The 15,920-nt window shown below is 45.7% G+C and overlaps 1 protein-coding gene across 1 annotated transcript in view; it reads right to left on the minus strand.

The window, feature by feature from the left end:
• The window catches only part of ACSL4 (acyl-CoA synthetase long chain family member 4), a 327,102-nt gene that overhangs the window by 82,802 nt on the left and 228,380 nt on the right, over window positions 1–15,920 (minus strand). The window contains exon 10 of the mRNA XM_085606507.1: window positions 6,270–6,409. Coding sequence (XP_085462633.1) covers window positions 6,270–6,409 — 140 coding nt within the window. The remainder of the gene's footprint in view (window positions 1–6,269; window positions 6,410–15,920) is intronic.

Here is a 15,920-nt window from a genome sequence, read left to right on the forward strand (position 1 = left end):
GAACTGCTGACCGTGCACGTTCTGGTCGGTGGTGAACAGATCTAACTAAGGCTCTCCCCACTGCTGAAAGAGACCTTGCACCACCTCGGAGTGATGACGCCATTTGTGATCCATCATGCACCGACGGCTGAGCTCATCCGCCCTGGCGTTCAGGGAACCGGTCAGGTGTTTAACCACCAGGCACATGCCCTGATGTTCTAGCCATGTCCAAAGGCGAAGAGCCTCTTGACATAGGATCCATGACCCCACCCTGTTTGTTGCAGTACCACATGGCAGTGATGTTGTCTGAACACCTGCACTACACTTTCTTTGATAGATGGAAGGAATGCCATCAGTGCTAGACAAATCGCACAGAGCTCCAGAAGGTTGATATGGAGGCCAGACTCCACCGGAAACCAGAGTCCTCGGATCTCCGCCTCTCCTATGTGGCTACACCATCCCAGAACTGATACATCGGTCACAATGGTTAGCTTTGGTTGGGGGAAGGGAGAGGGATCTGCCGGTGACCCAGGCTTGGTTCGTTAACCACCACCGCAATTGACGTGCAGTCCTCTCCGAGATCTGGACAATGTCGGAAAGATCGCCCCGATGCTGCGCCCACTGGAACTGCAGGTCCCACTGCAGAGCTCACATATGCCACCTGGCATGATCTACCAGCAGGATGCAGGAGGCCCGGCAGCCTCATTGTCATTCTCACCAAGATCCGGGATAGAGGCTGGAACATCGGTATCATAGCCTGAATATACCACTCACTGTTCGGGAGGACAAACCCAAAACTGCGCCGTATCCAGAACTGCTCTGATGAAAAGGAGCTTCTGAGAGTGAGTCAGGTGTGACTTCGGCACGCTGATAGTGAACCCCAGCAAATGCAGGCGGTCTGCCGTAGTCTGGAGGTGGGAGACAACAGCCTGGGACAAACTCGCATTTCATCAGCTAGTCGTCGAGATAGGGGGAAGACTGGAACCCCTAATCTGTACAGATGAGCTGCGACCACTGCCATCACTTTCGTGAACACCAGAGGGGCACTGGTAAGGCCAAAGGGGAGCACGGTGAACTGAAAATGCTCTTGGCCTACAGTGAACTGTAGGCAACGCCTGTGGGCCGGCAGGACAGGGCTATGGAAATAGGCGTCCTGCAAGTCCAATGTTACCATCCAGTCTCCGGGATTGAGGGCAGACAGGACCTGAGCCAACATGAGCATCTTGAACTTCTCCTTCCGGAGGAAGCAGTTAAGGGTCTTGAAGTCTAAGACAGGACGCAGGATTTTGTCCTTCTTGGGTACCAGAAAGTAGTGGGAGTAGCAACCACGATCTACTTCTGGCAAAGGGACCCTTTCTATCGATCCCTTGGCCGAGTGCTGCAATTTCCTGGGGCAGAAGGGCCAAATGATCCTCCGACATGCGATGGAAGGATGGTGGCATGGAAGAAGGGGTAGTCTTGAAAGGGAGGGAGTAGGCCCTTCAGACTATCTGCAAAATCCACCTGTTCGACATGATAGTGCGCCAGTGGGTGAGGTGACGTGATGGCGAATCCTGCCAGCCACTGGCCTCGGATGGCCCTGAAAGGTCAGACTAGGAGGGTTTGGAGGCTGCTGTAGGGAGGTGTATGGGTGGACTGGCCCACCCACTGATCTCAGGACCCGCGTCGCTAGGTACCACATCCTTGGCCACACACAAGCTGGGCAGTTTAAAGAAACCGGTGGCTAGACTGGGTTGAACGTGGCAGGGCACCGCATCTGTAGCCATGAAAGGGGCCGAAAGCAGACAGTGTGGGGCGAGAAGTCGCTGCGAGACCCAAGGATCTGGCTGTAGCCCTGGAATCCTTGAAGTGTCTGAGCACAGAGTTCGGCTTGTCACCAAAAAGGAGACGGCCATCAAAGGGCATGCCCAGTAAGGTGGATTGGTCATCCCCAGAGAAACCAGACGTCTTCAACCAGGCGTAGCAGGCATCAGCCCACATCGGATGGTGAATTTAGCTGCGTCTCTACCCTCTGCCATTTGCACAACCGTATCCCACACTGTACGAGTATAGCGGCCCAAGAGGCATGCGGTATTTACTGACTGCAGTGCTAAGCTGGCCGAAGAAAATATCTTCTTCCCAAGGTGGTCCAGCTTCTTGGATTCCCTGTCTGGGGGAGCAGTAGGGAATGCACCTTTGAGGACGAGACTTGGACTACCAAGCTCTTGGGGGTCAGGTGTTGGGAGAGGAAATGTGAGTCGCCCGGGCCGGGCGGTGGCGTCGGGGAATCATCCTGTTCACAGGAGCCCCTGAGCTGGGCTTGGACCAAGTGCCCGGAAGGACGTCCGTGAGGGCTTCATTAAAAGGCAGAAGGGGCTACTAAGAGGCCACCGCAGGTTAAAGCACCTCTGTCAGGAGATTAGTCCTGACTGCCACTATAGGAAGCTCTAGGCCAAGGCCTCAGCAGTCCTACGCAAAACCACTACATATGACGCTCCCTCCGCTGTAGCCACGGTAGGGAGAGAAAGCATGCGAAGGTCTGGAGAGGTATCCAGAACACTGGCGTCCCCCAGGTCCTTGAGCCAGTACGGCTACGGCTCATCTAGTAGGTCAGCCATAGGGTCCCAGTTCTCCTCACCCTCCTCTGGAGACCAGTTAGGCCTCAAAGGAACACCGGGGATGAACGAGGCACAAAAGTAGCCTCCGGTGCCGGTACCAACATCGGACCAGTGTCGTGTCCAAGTTGGGGGCAAGGGGGGCATGACCTGCGCCTCGGCCATTGTCGCGATTGACGCCAGGGAAGGTACAGTGAGGTCGACCGTCACCGATCCGGATCCAGTCTTGGATTCTTGGGGGCCATCCGGGGCCTGAGCCGCCGGCATCAAAGTCCCAGGGCTGCCAGCTGAGTCCACAGGACCCAAAAGCACGCCGGCTGAGTCGGGCTGCCCAAAGATGCCATGAAGTGCTTTGTACAAACCTCAAAGCTGAGCAGGGGACGCTCCAGTACCTGGGAAAAGGGGAAAACTCGGAGCCGTCCCAGGAGCAGGCTCTGCTGACAGAGCTGGAGAACGACTATGCTCTGGGTCCCGTGACGCATCAGCCTACCAACGGGGAGAAGGCGAAGAGCAACGTTGCTTCTTCACCTTCTTGTGCTTCAACTTACCCAAACATCTCGAAGACTTGGATGACGAATGGTGGTGGTGGTGGTGGCTTAGCAAACGGTCCTGAGACCTTCCATTCGACAGGAACCACTAGCGGCGCAAAGTCAACTGCCGGGCCTCCAACAACTTTCGGGACCGCTCCCACAAAGACTTGGGATTCATGGCCCTTCAGTCAGAGCACAACTTAAGGTCGTGGTCGCGCTCCAGGCAGAAGAGGTACACAGGCGGTTACATGCCTCACACGGCTTGAACTTGGTCCATCAACGGGACATCCCTCATACACCAGGAGTCGTTAGGACTCAAAAAAAAAAGCCAACAAAAAGTCGAAAAAAGTTAGTCAAAAAGTGACAGAGGGGTAGCTCTCTCCAGATCTGTGCAAGGCTGCTGCGGAAAAAGAAAGCTGACATCAGCACACAGGGGTGGCGTCTAAGTAGACATCGCAACGTCATTCCGGCGACCACGACGCCAACGATGGATGCAGAGTCGACCAACGCCACCTACGGGTGCACAGGGTTACTGCTGCGGAAAAAATAAATCTCTGGATTTAGTCGGACGCCTTGGGGTAATTCTAAAGGTAATGAATCTATAACTACAGTCTCTTTCAGATCCAACTGATTCAGTAGGAGCTCGCTGGATTCAACTTCTTGTTTTACAAAATTGGATGAAATGAAGCTCTAGAAAAGTTATAATGTACCTGGTGCTACCCGCTTAGCCCGTCTCATTCCACCACGGCTGGCCTGAAATCATGCTTAGAATCAGTTATATCAGAATATATTCAGCTATTTTTTGTGTGTTTTTGCTACTTAGTTTTCTTCATTCTTCTACACTGCTTGGGGAATTTTTTTGGGCTTTGAGACGGTTTGGTACCGCTGATAATTTAGAAACATTTCTCAAGAGATATGCCTGCTTGTGCCACTGCTACAAGGGGTTGAGCAAAGATTCTCTTACAATGTACTGTGAAATAACTAGATTGCGCTTAATAAATTGGTTGGGGCATCTCCATTCCTAATTGAAACCCCAATTTCTGTTAATGGAAGAGTAACATGTGTGCTGCTGGTCACATGGGGATAACTTTATAATGTAGATGCGACTTCTATGCATACCTGCACTTGATATTCATCCGCCTACAAGAGTAAAAAGAAGGGCAAACTGCAGGAATTACTGAGGAAAATACTGGTCTGCATGATTTGTGGGCAGATGGCGCAGGAGCTATTCTGATTGCCTGCTAGTAGCCAATCAGAATGGGCCAAGCACCTGACCTATTTCGAAGGGCCCCTATGCCAAGACCATTCTGACTGGAAGCTGGCAGCAAATCAGAATCCATTTGGGCATCCCACATCTCCAAGTATTAGATTTGATGGCCCTGGGAGGAACCAGAAGCCCGAACAAAGGCTTTTCTTTTTAGGCAATACATCTTACCTGTTTTTCTAGTTCACTTGCAGAGCAAATTGAAAGAAAAGGGGTGGGTCATCATGGTTTAGTCAGTCATTCTTAGGTAGTCTACTAATAATGGTGTTGGGGAATATTTAAAAATATGAAGTTGTGAAATATCTACTGTTGAGACCTGGCAATACAAGAACGAGTGTTTCACTGCATTTAACACTAGATGTTTGACAAATGAACCGGGTATAACATACACAGACAAGCTGATGCTGTAAAGTCATTTCCTTTTCAAGCACAGACCTTGCCAGCCTCAATATGTGAACATCAAAAACAGAACAGAAAAACAGCGGATACTTCATAGCAGAATACAAACGTAATGATCATATTCACATTGTGGAGCGAAGTAAAAAACATTTTTTTAAAAAAAAGCTTTTTTATTGGATCTTCATTTTGGCGATTGTTGTTTTTCTACTGTGATACCCTGGAACAGGATCTTACAAAACACGGCAGATGGTGAAGAGGTCACAGCACACGAAAAGGATTTCCCTCATGTAAGGAGAGAGAGATGCAGCCCAAGGAAGATGCAAGGAAGGAAGATTGAGGCTCCCATGGGTCATGATGCTCATTGTACAAGTGATGGTCGTTATATTCCACCTACACTGTACTTCTCACACGTCATGCAGCTTTACCCAGGAACATAATGCAGATGCTAGAATATGATTATACCCCTAGGTGGGCTAAGCACATGGAAAACGGAATTGAACAGTTTAACATGCTGTCCTGGAACCTGTAGATCTATAGTATAAATTCAACATTAACACTTGACAACATGTGCGATTCTGGGCAAATCTAATTTTTTCTGGTGCCTCATGTGTGTGAAGCAATTATCCATAATTATTTAACATAATTAGTGGGATGTATACACCAACTGTACATTGTGCTGCTTAGGAGTGCCAAGATTATATGCTCCCATCACCGGCTGGTTTCTATAATACAGCCAGCAGCAGAACCACACATCACATCATACTCTATACTGCATTTCAAGCTTGATATGCTCCTCTGACCAAAAAAAGTTCTCTATAAAACTTTCTATCACCCCTGAGATCGAGGTTCCGAGAAATGTCAAATACCTTCAACGTCCTTGAGGATTTTTAAGTCAACTGCATCACTTTAAAAGATTTTATCTTTAATAGTGATCATTTAAATAAAATGTGTGCTGTGCATTTTTTTCATTTGATATGAGGACATTTCAATAAGCTGCTAGTCTTATCAGGCATTATTCTATTAGTAGAAGGTCCACAAACTACAATTTTATATATTTATTTATAAAAATAACAAAAGAGCGCAGCAGCATTCCTCATCACCATGCATTCCCTAGTCCACACATTGACACTGGAGAAAAACAAAGCTGTGGCACCCAAAAGGTGAGAACTGCAACATGAATCAGCTGCAGAAGAACATATGGAGTTAAGTCGACTAACATTCACACTAGTGCATGATGGTAGGAATTCAATTGACCTTGCAGTAGGAGTGTGATCGGTTTGCAATCACAATAGTGCCTTTGCTCATAAGAACTGCGATACAAAAATATAGGACTTTAAAATTCACTGTTATTGTGAAAATGAATGGCCAAATAACAGAAAATGGGGAAAAAACTGATTCTCATTGGATACTCTAATCACGCTTGTGTTTGTAGAAAAAAAGCAAATCATCCTTTGGCTTGTGAATAGCATTAAATTGAGGCAGAAAGGTAAAATTGTCACTTACACATTGCACAGTGGGGCATCGTATCCTTTTTTGATTTGATCTAATTTGTAGTCGTAGCCAAGCTTAAATACTGTTCTCTGAATGTAGTTCATTTCTTGCACTTTGCTCATCACATTCTTATAAATACGGTCCATGATTTCCTATATTGAAAAAGACAAATTGTATTAAGCTGTGCTAAAATGGCACAGACACACTGAATGCTATGGTACAGCTCTAAATAGGAGTAGGATACACTGTAGATTATGAAAGTTGCAAAACCTCACACATACACAAACAAAGCACACTACAAATTAATCAATAAAAATAAGGTGATAATTACAACAGACAAATTCTGAAAGGCAATGGCACAGATTGATAATCCACTATCTAGCACTCAATAAGGGTACTGAACACATGCCAGGTGATGATTAAAAGGAGAAAAGCTTATCTGAACCCTGGCTTTGTGGAGGGCAATGGTAACATTGGTCCACTTCGCCCCTACTGAAAAGAGTCTTCTGTTCAGTGAATGATCGGGGGTCATAATCAGACTGCTGAGCAGGTAAGGTCAGTTTCCAAAAGGTCGATACAATAAATCTGGAAAAATAAATAGGACGCCTCTTCAAAAGGCTGTAGTTGTGGCAAATCAATAGCAACTGAGATGTGTCCATTACCATTCCAACCACAGGTACATCTGATAACCTTTCTATTGGTGAGAAATGTGTACAACTAACTCAAGCCTGTGTAGCCAAAGTACCTTTCCTCTACTGTTGATTTCCAGTCCAAGAATTCTCTATGTAGCCTGCTTTAAAGAATGATACAGAGAAAAACATGATACCATTTCTTTTCACTCCTCTAGACTAACTCAGGATTCGGATACTGTATGGAATGAGAATATTCTCCACCTTTTCCATCCAGTTTACCATGGCAATAATGTAAGCTGTGCAGTGTTCAATGTTTGTTCTATTCCAATGATCTAAAAGCTGCAAACTCAGCTTTTCTCCCTATACCGATAAGGGACTGTAGAAAACTGGAATTTTGTTGCAGTTGTCCCCCCCACTTTTTTCTTCCATTAGAACTACTAGGTGCTGGTTTTACACTAACAATGTACTGTACCGGGCGCCAGTGTTCTTTCCTTGAAGAACTAGTTACTTACCTTTGGTAACGCATGATCTGGTAAAGACTGGATCCAGCTGCAGGCTACTTGTAGAATCCTCCCCAAGGTGCAAGACTGGACCCAGAAACTTTTGCCATAGCATGGGCGTGCGTCGGAAGAGGGCACCGTGCAACTCTGTATCGACGTCATCACGCACTGTGACTGAGTCTATATAACTCCCTTGCTGACGTCAATTTTTGCAGTTACTATTTTCTGAAGTCAAAACGTGGAGGCACATATAGAAACTGCCTATTGAAACAGTGTGCCAAAATGAAAGACACCTTTGTGTAAAAAACAAAAAAAACAATGCAAATCAGTATATGGATAGCATAATGAAAACATGGAGATGGAAGAGGACTCCGTCTCAAAGAAACACAGAGTTCTCAGTTCAGTATGTGAAGTCTCAAGTTCTAGAGACCAAAGAGGAAGCTGTTCGCAGAGTGGAGTGGGTCAGAGGGGCGTAAGGAATCTGCAGCTAGGTCCTGTCTAGTACGTAACTTGTTCATCTGACAGACATCTAGCCTCAGATTCCTTACTTTAGGGCCGGATACCAAAGCATGCCATCCATCTCTGTAGGAGGGTCTGCGAACTGAGACCACTAAAAGCCTCCAGCTAGAACAAAACCGGTCTAGAACCAGAGAAAAAGACCAGACCTCCACAATAATGTAGGATAACAATAACATACAAGTCACAAGATATTAAAGAAGCATGGCAATAAAAATTATCCATGTTAGCATAACTGTGGTAGACACCAACCAAAAAGATGAATAGAAAACTACTTGAATACTTAAGGGGGAGCCGGACCTATGCATGCTCACCGCATAAGCACTGCTGAAGGGACCGTCGTAAGTAAGGTCAAAAAAGACACAGAAGGAATGGGAAGAATGTTACCCATGATAGTAGGACAATTTGCCAAATAAAAATAACTCTATAATATAGAGCTAGTGTTGCACATATCCAGACTCGGACAGCATGTTCGATACTTGCGAGACACGGAACAGCAGGAGATGCCATGGAGGAAAACCCCCATGCCATAGAGTTCTACCAGAGCCAGACCCGCACTGTAACAGCAAGAAAGGTCCATCACTCATGGAAAAGTATAATGAAGCTCTAATAAAAAATTTTTTTTTAAAAGTAGAAGACAGACATTGTGTATTTGTAAAGTGCACGTTCACTGCAAGGGTATCTTGGTGCTGAATAACAGATGTTTAATGGTGCTCATGTTATCAACCTCAGAATGAAGAAAGGCTGAGTTGCTGGGATATAAACCTGTGACCATAAGGTTAAACACAGGCCCTACTGTGGACGCATAATTCACAAAGCCACTAGACCCGACAATAGCAACTAGTGACATAGAAGCAGTCATATCCCTTGAGATAATATAAAGACTGCTAGCGTATCGCCAAGAAATACACATACATTGGAGCAAATAAATGTACAGACAAGAGACAATAACACGTAGAAATATAAGTAAAATCGAATAACCAGCAAAACAATGCGGCCATAATAGTATGGGAACCATAGAGGCCATAATACCACGTAGGAAAGCAACAGCCATCCAAAACGTCAGCGTAATGCAAATTGCTTGAGACAGCAATAGCAAGCAATAGAGAATAAGATATAAAGTATTAAAAAGAAACCTTGAAGCTTCGAGAATCCCAAGGTTAGTACATGATCTTACAATATGAAGAGACCCATCTACAGATTATGTAGAAAAATCCCCTTATACAGAAACAGACAATTTTAAAGGATTCCAGAATAAAAGAATCAGAGTGATCTGTAAAATAAACATTAAATATGTATATGCCATGTAGGGACCACACTTCGCAAATAGCGGACCTAACTACAACAACTAGAGTTAGATAAATGATGAAAAGAGTTGTCCTCTAGAAGAGCATTGGTCCAGGAGGAAAAGAACAAAAGCCATTCACAAAAAAGTAGAAGCTATGGAGGCAAATGCCTAGTCCGTTCATGGCCACATGTAGGAATACCTTCAGAGAGAAGAAAAAAAGTACATCATTAGAGGGAAAGGACCTTCAGGAAGAATAAATCTTTAGTAATAACGCAAAGCGTTATAAAAACTCCAAAAAAGTCAAGAGCATTAAGTACTCTTCAGAAGAGAAGGAACGGAATTGACGGAGAGACACGTCTCCCTGGAGACCAACAACAACATGACATACTCCCAGGAAAAGAAACAATTATGATCAAGGGACATGTACAAACCAACCATGTCTACATGAAGATAGAACCAATCAAATAGCAATGGCTAGAAGACAACCTGAAGAGGAAAAACACAAAGTGTTGTAATGCTCACAAGACGATGATCTTGCGGCCAACAGTGAGATATATATATGCTCTGCATATACTGTTCCCAAATAGGTACAGTGTGTACAGAGTCCACAGTCCCCAGAGGTTTGGCAGAGGCTAAAGTTAGATATAACCTTACTCTCTAAAGTGGTAGCTTGGTCGAGCAGTAAGGCAGTATCAGAGGACAGTGTAAAGCATTTGTTGTACACACTCAGTCAGCAAATGGTCTCACACACCTTGAACTGAACACTAGGCCAATGGTTTGTATATAAAAATATATGGTTGTTTTATTTTAGAACCAACAATAGGTATCAAAATATACTTTCTCAGAATGAGATGCTTTAATTAAGTACTTTGCAAAAGGCAATTGACTTGAAATGCAATAGTTACAGTTTGTTGCAATAGGCAACACAATTTCAAACACTAATACATTGAGCTCAATGGGAATTTCAAGTTATATGCAATTGATTACTTTTCTAACTCCAGGACTGGATCCTAGATTCAATCCTGGGACAGTTCTTGGAAACAAGTGAGTAAATACGTTTTAGTTACTGTTGTGATTTTTAAGCAATATTTTGCGATTTTAAAAGTTGACACTTAGAAACTTTTTCCGATCAAATTACCAATGTTATCCTATGGGAGGAAATTCACTTAGCAGATAAGTTGGGTTATGGTTACTTTTTCTAGGTCAGTGTTGGATCCTGGATCCAGCACTAGTGTACCACCTGAAAGCAGTTGAGAAACTGCGTTTAAGTTATACAGGGGATTTTTAACGAATATTTAGAAGTTTGCAAAATCGACACTTAGAAGAAATTTCACAGGAAAACAGTCAATGATTTCCTATGGAATAAAATTCAAGTTACGGGTAAAGTGTGTTCTCGTTACTTTTGTAATCCAGTGCTGGGCTCCTAGGCTCAGTACTGGGACATCTATCTAAAACAGGTAAGTAATTACGTTTTCACAGTTGGTACGATTTTTAAAGAATATTTGTAGTTTGCAAAAATCGACAGAAAAAATTTACACAGAAAAACAGTCAATGGTTTCCTATGAAAGAAAATTGAGTTAGTGGTAAGTACGGTTGGGAGTACTTTTCAGGGTCAGTGCTGGGCACCAAGATCCAGCACTGGGATCTCTCCTAATAGCAGGTGAGTATTTCGGTTGATTTTAGGTGAATATTTTAGAGTTTAGAAACTCCACACTTAGAAGAAATTTCAGAAGAAACCAGTCAATGTTACCCTATGGAAGAAAAGTGAGTTATCGGCTTTTGGGTAAGTACTCGACTGGCAGAGTTAAGGTTCTGGGCACAGACTCGGGGGTCTCCCAGGGTCAGGTAAGTACAGTTGTTACACCCTCAGCGGCACAGGGGCAGCCGGGTGCAGAGTGAGTTAGGCCCAATGTTATCCTATGGGAGGCAGGGGGCCCTTGGTTTGTGGCTGCTGACTAGCAGGCCACGCAGCTGTGGGAGCTGGGCTCCTGGTAATTAGCTCAGGGCAAATGGGGAAGTAGGTAGGAGTAGAAGTTGCACTGCCAGGGCCACTCGGGCGGCTGGGTGCAGGGTGCTTTTGAGCCTTCGGGCGCTCAATTGATTGAAAAGGAAAAGCTCAAGGATGAACAAAGGCTGCAAGCTCGGGGACGAAGATTCTTCAGGTGTGACCACCACTTCGAGAGGTAAGTTGGGTAGTTGGAGGATAGGTAGGTACCCAGGAGTTGGGCACAGGGGGCCGCAGGGCACCAGGGTGCCTTTTGGTGTCGGGAAATCTTACCCTCTGTTGATCGCGGTTGGGGGGGATCCCTGGTTCTGAGGCTGCAGGTGTCAGGAGCGTCGAGGTGGGTCCTTGGGTGCCGGATTCGGGGTCACAGTCGCCGGGGGGACGTCCTCGGGGTCTTTGTCCACTCCAGCACAGGCCAGGCTTGGCGGGTGCAGAGTGTGCAGGGTTCGCGGTTCCTGGCTGATGCCAGGGGTTAGATACTTGCTTTGAGCAGAGCCACTGCTCGTAGGAGTCCCAGATGCTCAGAGTCACAAGGTAGCCAGGTCCTCCGGGGTTTGTGAGGTTGCTGGCCACAGGAGGTGCCGGGATCTAGCAGGAGCAGGTTCGAGGGTCGACAGGCCGGTAGGGCTGGGTCCAAAGCAGTTGGTGTCTCTTCTTAGCAGCTGCATGGCAGGTCTTCTTTCTTCTTGATCTTCTTTGCTGTTTCGGAATCTGGAATCTAAGGAAGGAAGGTTCAGGGTGCCACTAAATACTAACTTTAGGGGCGTTACAGGTAGGTAAAGGGCAGGGACCACTGGGTCCCTGCCCTGGGGTGGGTACACCCCCTATCCTGCCACTCTCCTGTGGGAGGGGGGCAGTGGCCTAGTTCTGATTGGGCAGGGCTTCCCATCTTCAAGATGGCGAGAGCCCGGGGACGTGCTTAACCTCGCCTCCCCCACCTGAGGGGTGGGGTTGGCAGAGGCTGGCACACCCCCGGTCCTTCCTTTGGGTTTCCGGCCAGTCTTCCCGCCAGAGTCGGAGTTGAGAATCGGTAGGGGCCAGAAGCTGGGTACAGCAAGTGGCCTGGAGAAGCTCACAAAGGAGGCATGCCTTTGAAGCTTCCCCTTGCCCATCCTGGGGGAGGAGACCTAGCACCTTGCTCAGGATGTGCATTGTGGCAGCCCCTGAGACCAGACGTGGATTGTAGGTTAGGCTCAGGGGGCATCTCTAAGATGCCCTCTGTCGTGCATTGTACATTAAATCCTACACTGGCATCAGTGCAGGTTTAATGTGCTGAGAAGCTTGATACCAAACTCCTCAGTCTTCAGTGACGCCATCATGGTGCAGTGGAGTACGTGTTGACTATCTCCCAGCACCATATACTCTTAAATGGCAGCACTGCACTTACAGTGCTCCGGAATGGACCTGGGTACTGTAGGGGCACAGGGCTCATGCTCATGTACCCACACCACCGGCATAGGGCACCCAGCTAGAGGGGTGGCTGATGTATGCCAGGGCAGTGTTGGCTGTGGGCATGGCACACAGGGACGTGTGCCATGTCGACTGTTATGTTCTATACCCATGCAGTGTGTTTGTGTCAGGTACAGGGCCTCCAAGGGTGGCACAATAAGTGCAGCAGCCCTTAGGGGCCTTACATGGTCACAAGCCCCTGGGTACCTAATGTACCATTTACCAGGGGCCGACATGTGGCCAGGGTTTGCCAAATTGGGTTTTAGGTTTCAGCATAGTTTTTAGGGAAGGAACATGGGCCCTGGGCCCCTGATTGGCCGGAGCCCAGGGCACACTCAGTCAAAGTACATTCAGCAATTCAGCAAAAAGTGGGGGCATACCATGCAAGAAAGACGGCACTTTCTCACAATATATATACAAATCCATACATACACCTGAGACGGACCGCAGTAGGTATCGAAGGCAGGTGGACATACTTGGCGAATGTGTGACTACATGAGTCTGCCCCCCTCTGCGATCATTTTAGCTAGATAACCTTTGTAGCCGGTATAAGTTCACGGTCAGTGGGAACCGTAAGTACGGTAACTTCACTGCATCACAGCACACCTTAGCATGTGTGCTTTTTTGCTCACTTTTTTGCACTTGATTCGGTCTTGAAGAAAGCCTCTGCACCCTTGACTAGGCTGAAACATGTAGACCACTTAAAGTGGGATAAGGAAGACAGTTTATCTTCATGAATATCCCTGCTCTGTTTTTAATCGTGCCCTAGAAACTCACAAATAAAAATAAATTACTGGGTATTCTAGAGGTACTTTTAAATTGCACTAATAGCAGCATCTCTGGTCACACACTCAATCCCAAAAAAAACGAACACACTCCGCTGTAGTTCAGGCGTCGCAGCACAGCTGGGTTGCACTCGGCAGCCCAGCTGGGAACCTAATGATGAAGCATGCCACCAACTAGGTTGGTGGGTGAGGGTTCTTATTAAAAACCAACTGGTTTTTCAGCATTCTTGTGAAAGAGTGTCATCCCTTTAACTGGATCCCTCACTGGGTCCGTCCACGTTCTTGTTGATTAACTTATTTCAGGAAGAAGGATGTCCCCCTTATTTTCCTTGCTCTCTCTTTGAAGGTTTACAAAGCGACATCCTCCAAAATGAAGAAAACCCCTGGTGTGCTGCTTCCTGGTTTTCTTCATTTTGGAGGATGTTGCTTTGGAAACCTTCTGTTAGCTGGCACCAACACCATGGGAAGGGGAGCTGCTAAGTACAGCGTTTCTTTGGCGTGTATATATATCTCTCTCTCATCATCTACTGGCGGTCACCAGTAGATAGTTCTAGTTGGGACCTATTTTCCATAGGAAATCCGCTACATTCTATCCCCAATAAGTCTGGCCCCGGTTAATGAATCCTCGCGAAATTTCCAAACTTTTGGCCAGCTCCGCTCCGACCCTGAAAGTTTCGTGGCGATTCGTCAAGCGGGGGCCGAGAAAAAAGGGGGGTCCCAAAACACGTTTTCCCCATGCAATTTCCCATAGGATCTGTTGTCGCAGCTACAGCTCGAACCGCTGAACGGAATGACACCAAATTTGGCAAAGAGGTAGTCCTCATTTCGGACTCGTGCCTTTTGCATAAATGGTGTGAATCCGTTCAGGAGTTCCTGAGAAAATTAGAGTTAAAAGTACATAAATATCTATGGCCGGGGAGGATCAGCGGACCCTACCTGCACCGTAAGCGCACCCTCCCCGAACCGAGCACGCATCCTCCCGATCGCGCGCTGAATGCTAATTGGCTATCGAGTGTGTCTACATTCGAAACCAGGAACTGTTGGCGGTCATTTTCTGCCTCGGTAGAAGCGAGGCTGAAGAACCAAGGGGAATAAGTGTGTAAAACATATAAAGGGGGCAGAGTGGAAATACTCTGACCCTCTAGAGGGCCCCTTTTTAAAAAAAAAAAAAAAAATAATAAAATAAATAAATAAATTAAAAAAAAACACGGCGAAATGCGCGCACGGTGCGCGCATCCTATCGCATTGGGTGCATGGATAGTCTCGCGCTGGGTGCGCCGATCCATGGAATTTTTGGGGGAAAAAAGACAAGAAATCATTGGTTGTATGACTACTTTCTACACTGAAAGGTAGGGTGTATATTTCTGTTTAAAAGTATGATTCTTATTGGTTAACAAAAACGGATTGTAAGGAACATTATATATAAGCTGATCTGTTGAAAAGTCAAGCACACTTCTTGTCTTGTTTAGCAACATTGTGTGCTGAACTTGTGACTTGTGTGCTGAACTTGTGACCTGTGTGCTCAGTGCAGTGTTTCATGACCTGTTTCTATGGTAAGAGGCAGAAGGCAGATTGGGGGAAGGGTTGAAATGCATTTCAGTTGGAAAGGGTTGAAATGTTTAACCAATAGAAATGTGTGTTTGCTTTTGAGTTTGTGTGAAGGATTGCGATTTGATGTTTACATGTGTGGAAAATAAAAGGGAACCTTTTCCATTCTTTGTTTTTGCTGAGAGGTGCACAGTGCAGAGATTCTGTAAAAGAAAATCTGGTGTGTGACTGATATACTTCTTAATCTACAAAACAACTGGAAAGGTGAGTTATTTAATTGTGAGGGGATGTATGTAGACTATTTTGATTTTAATCAGACTAATGTATTTCTCCTGTTAAAGTGTAGGGAGTACTTTTTTTCTCTACAATCTTATTGACAGTGTGTGCGCATGTAGAAACTATTCTGTGACAAGCATTTATGTTTTTCATGTGTTTGCAGACAGATAACTGTGCTGTTTTTATATTTTGGTAGAATTAGAAACCAGTCATTGTTTATGAATTAGTGAAATGAGTTATGTTATGTTTACATACTAAAATGTAGTACTCCTTCTAGATGAAGAAATGTGTTTTGGTATAGTGCAATGGATATTGTTGCTAGTCTAGAATCACACTGAGTGTGTGCATTTGGGAACCACTGTGAGAGAAGCATTTGGTAATGTTGTGTATTTGCTGTCAGATAAAAGTTTTAAAACCTGTCATGTTGTCAAGTTTTAGTAGAATTAGAAGCCAGTTTTTGCTTATGCTTTTATTAAATGAGTCAGGCTTGGACACAAAAGTGCAGTCCTGAAATATGTAGATTGTGTGCAGTTCCCTTATCAGTTCCACAGTAGTGAATGATTTTTGGTAAACTCCTAGTTATAGTGGTTGTTGTCAAGAATCACACTGAGTCTGTGTGCATTTGGGAACCACTGTGAGAGAAGCATTTGGTAACATCGTGTAT

The sequence above is a fragment of the Triturus cristatus genome, chromosome 5_2 (genome assembly GCF_964204655.1).
Source record: "Triturus cristatus chromosome 5_2, aTriCri1.1, whole genome shotgun sequence".
In the NCBI taxonomy this organism is placed as follows: Eukaryota; Metazoa; Chordata; class Amphibia; order Caudata; family Salamandridae; genus Triturus; species Triturus cristatus.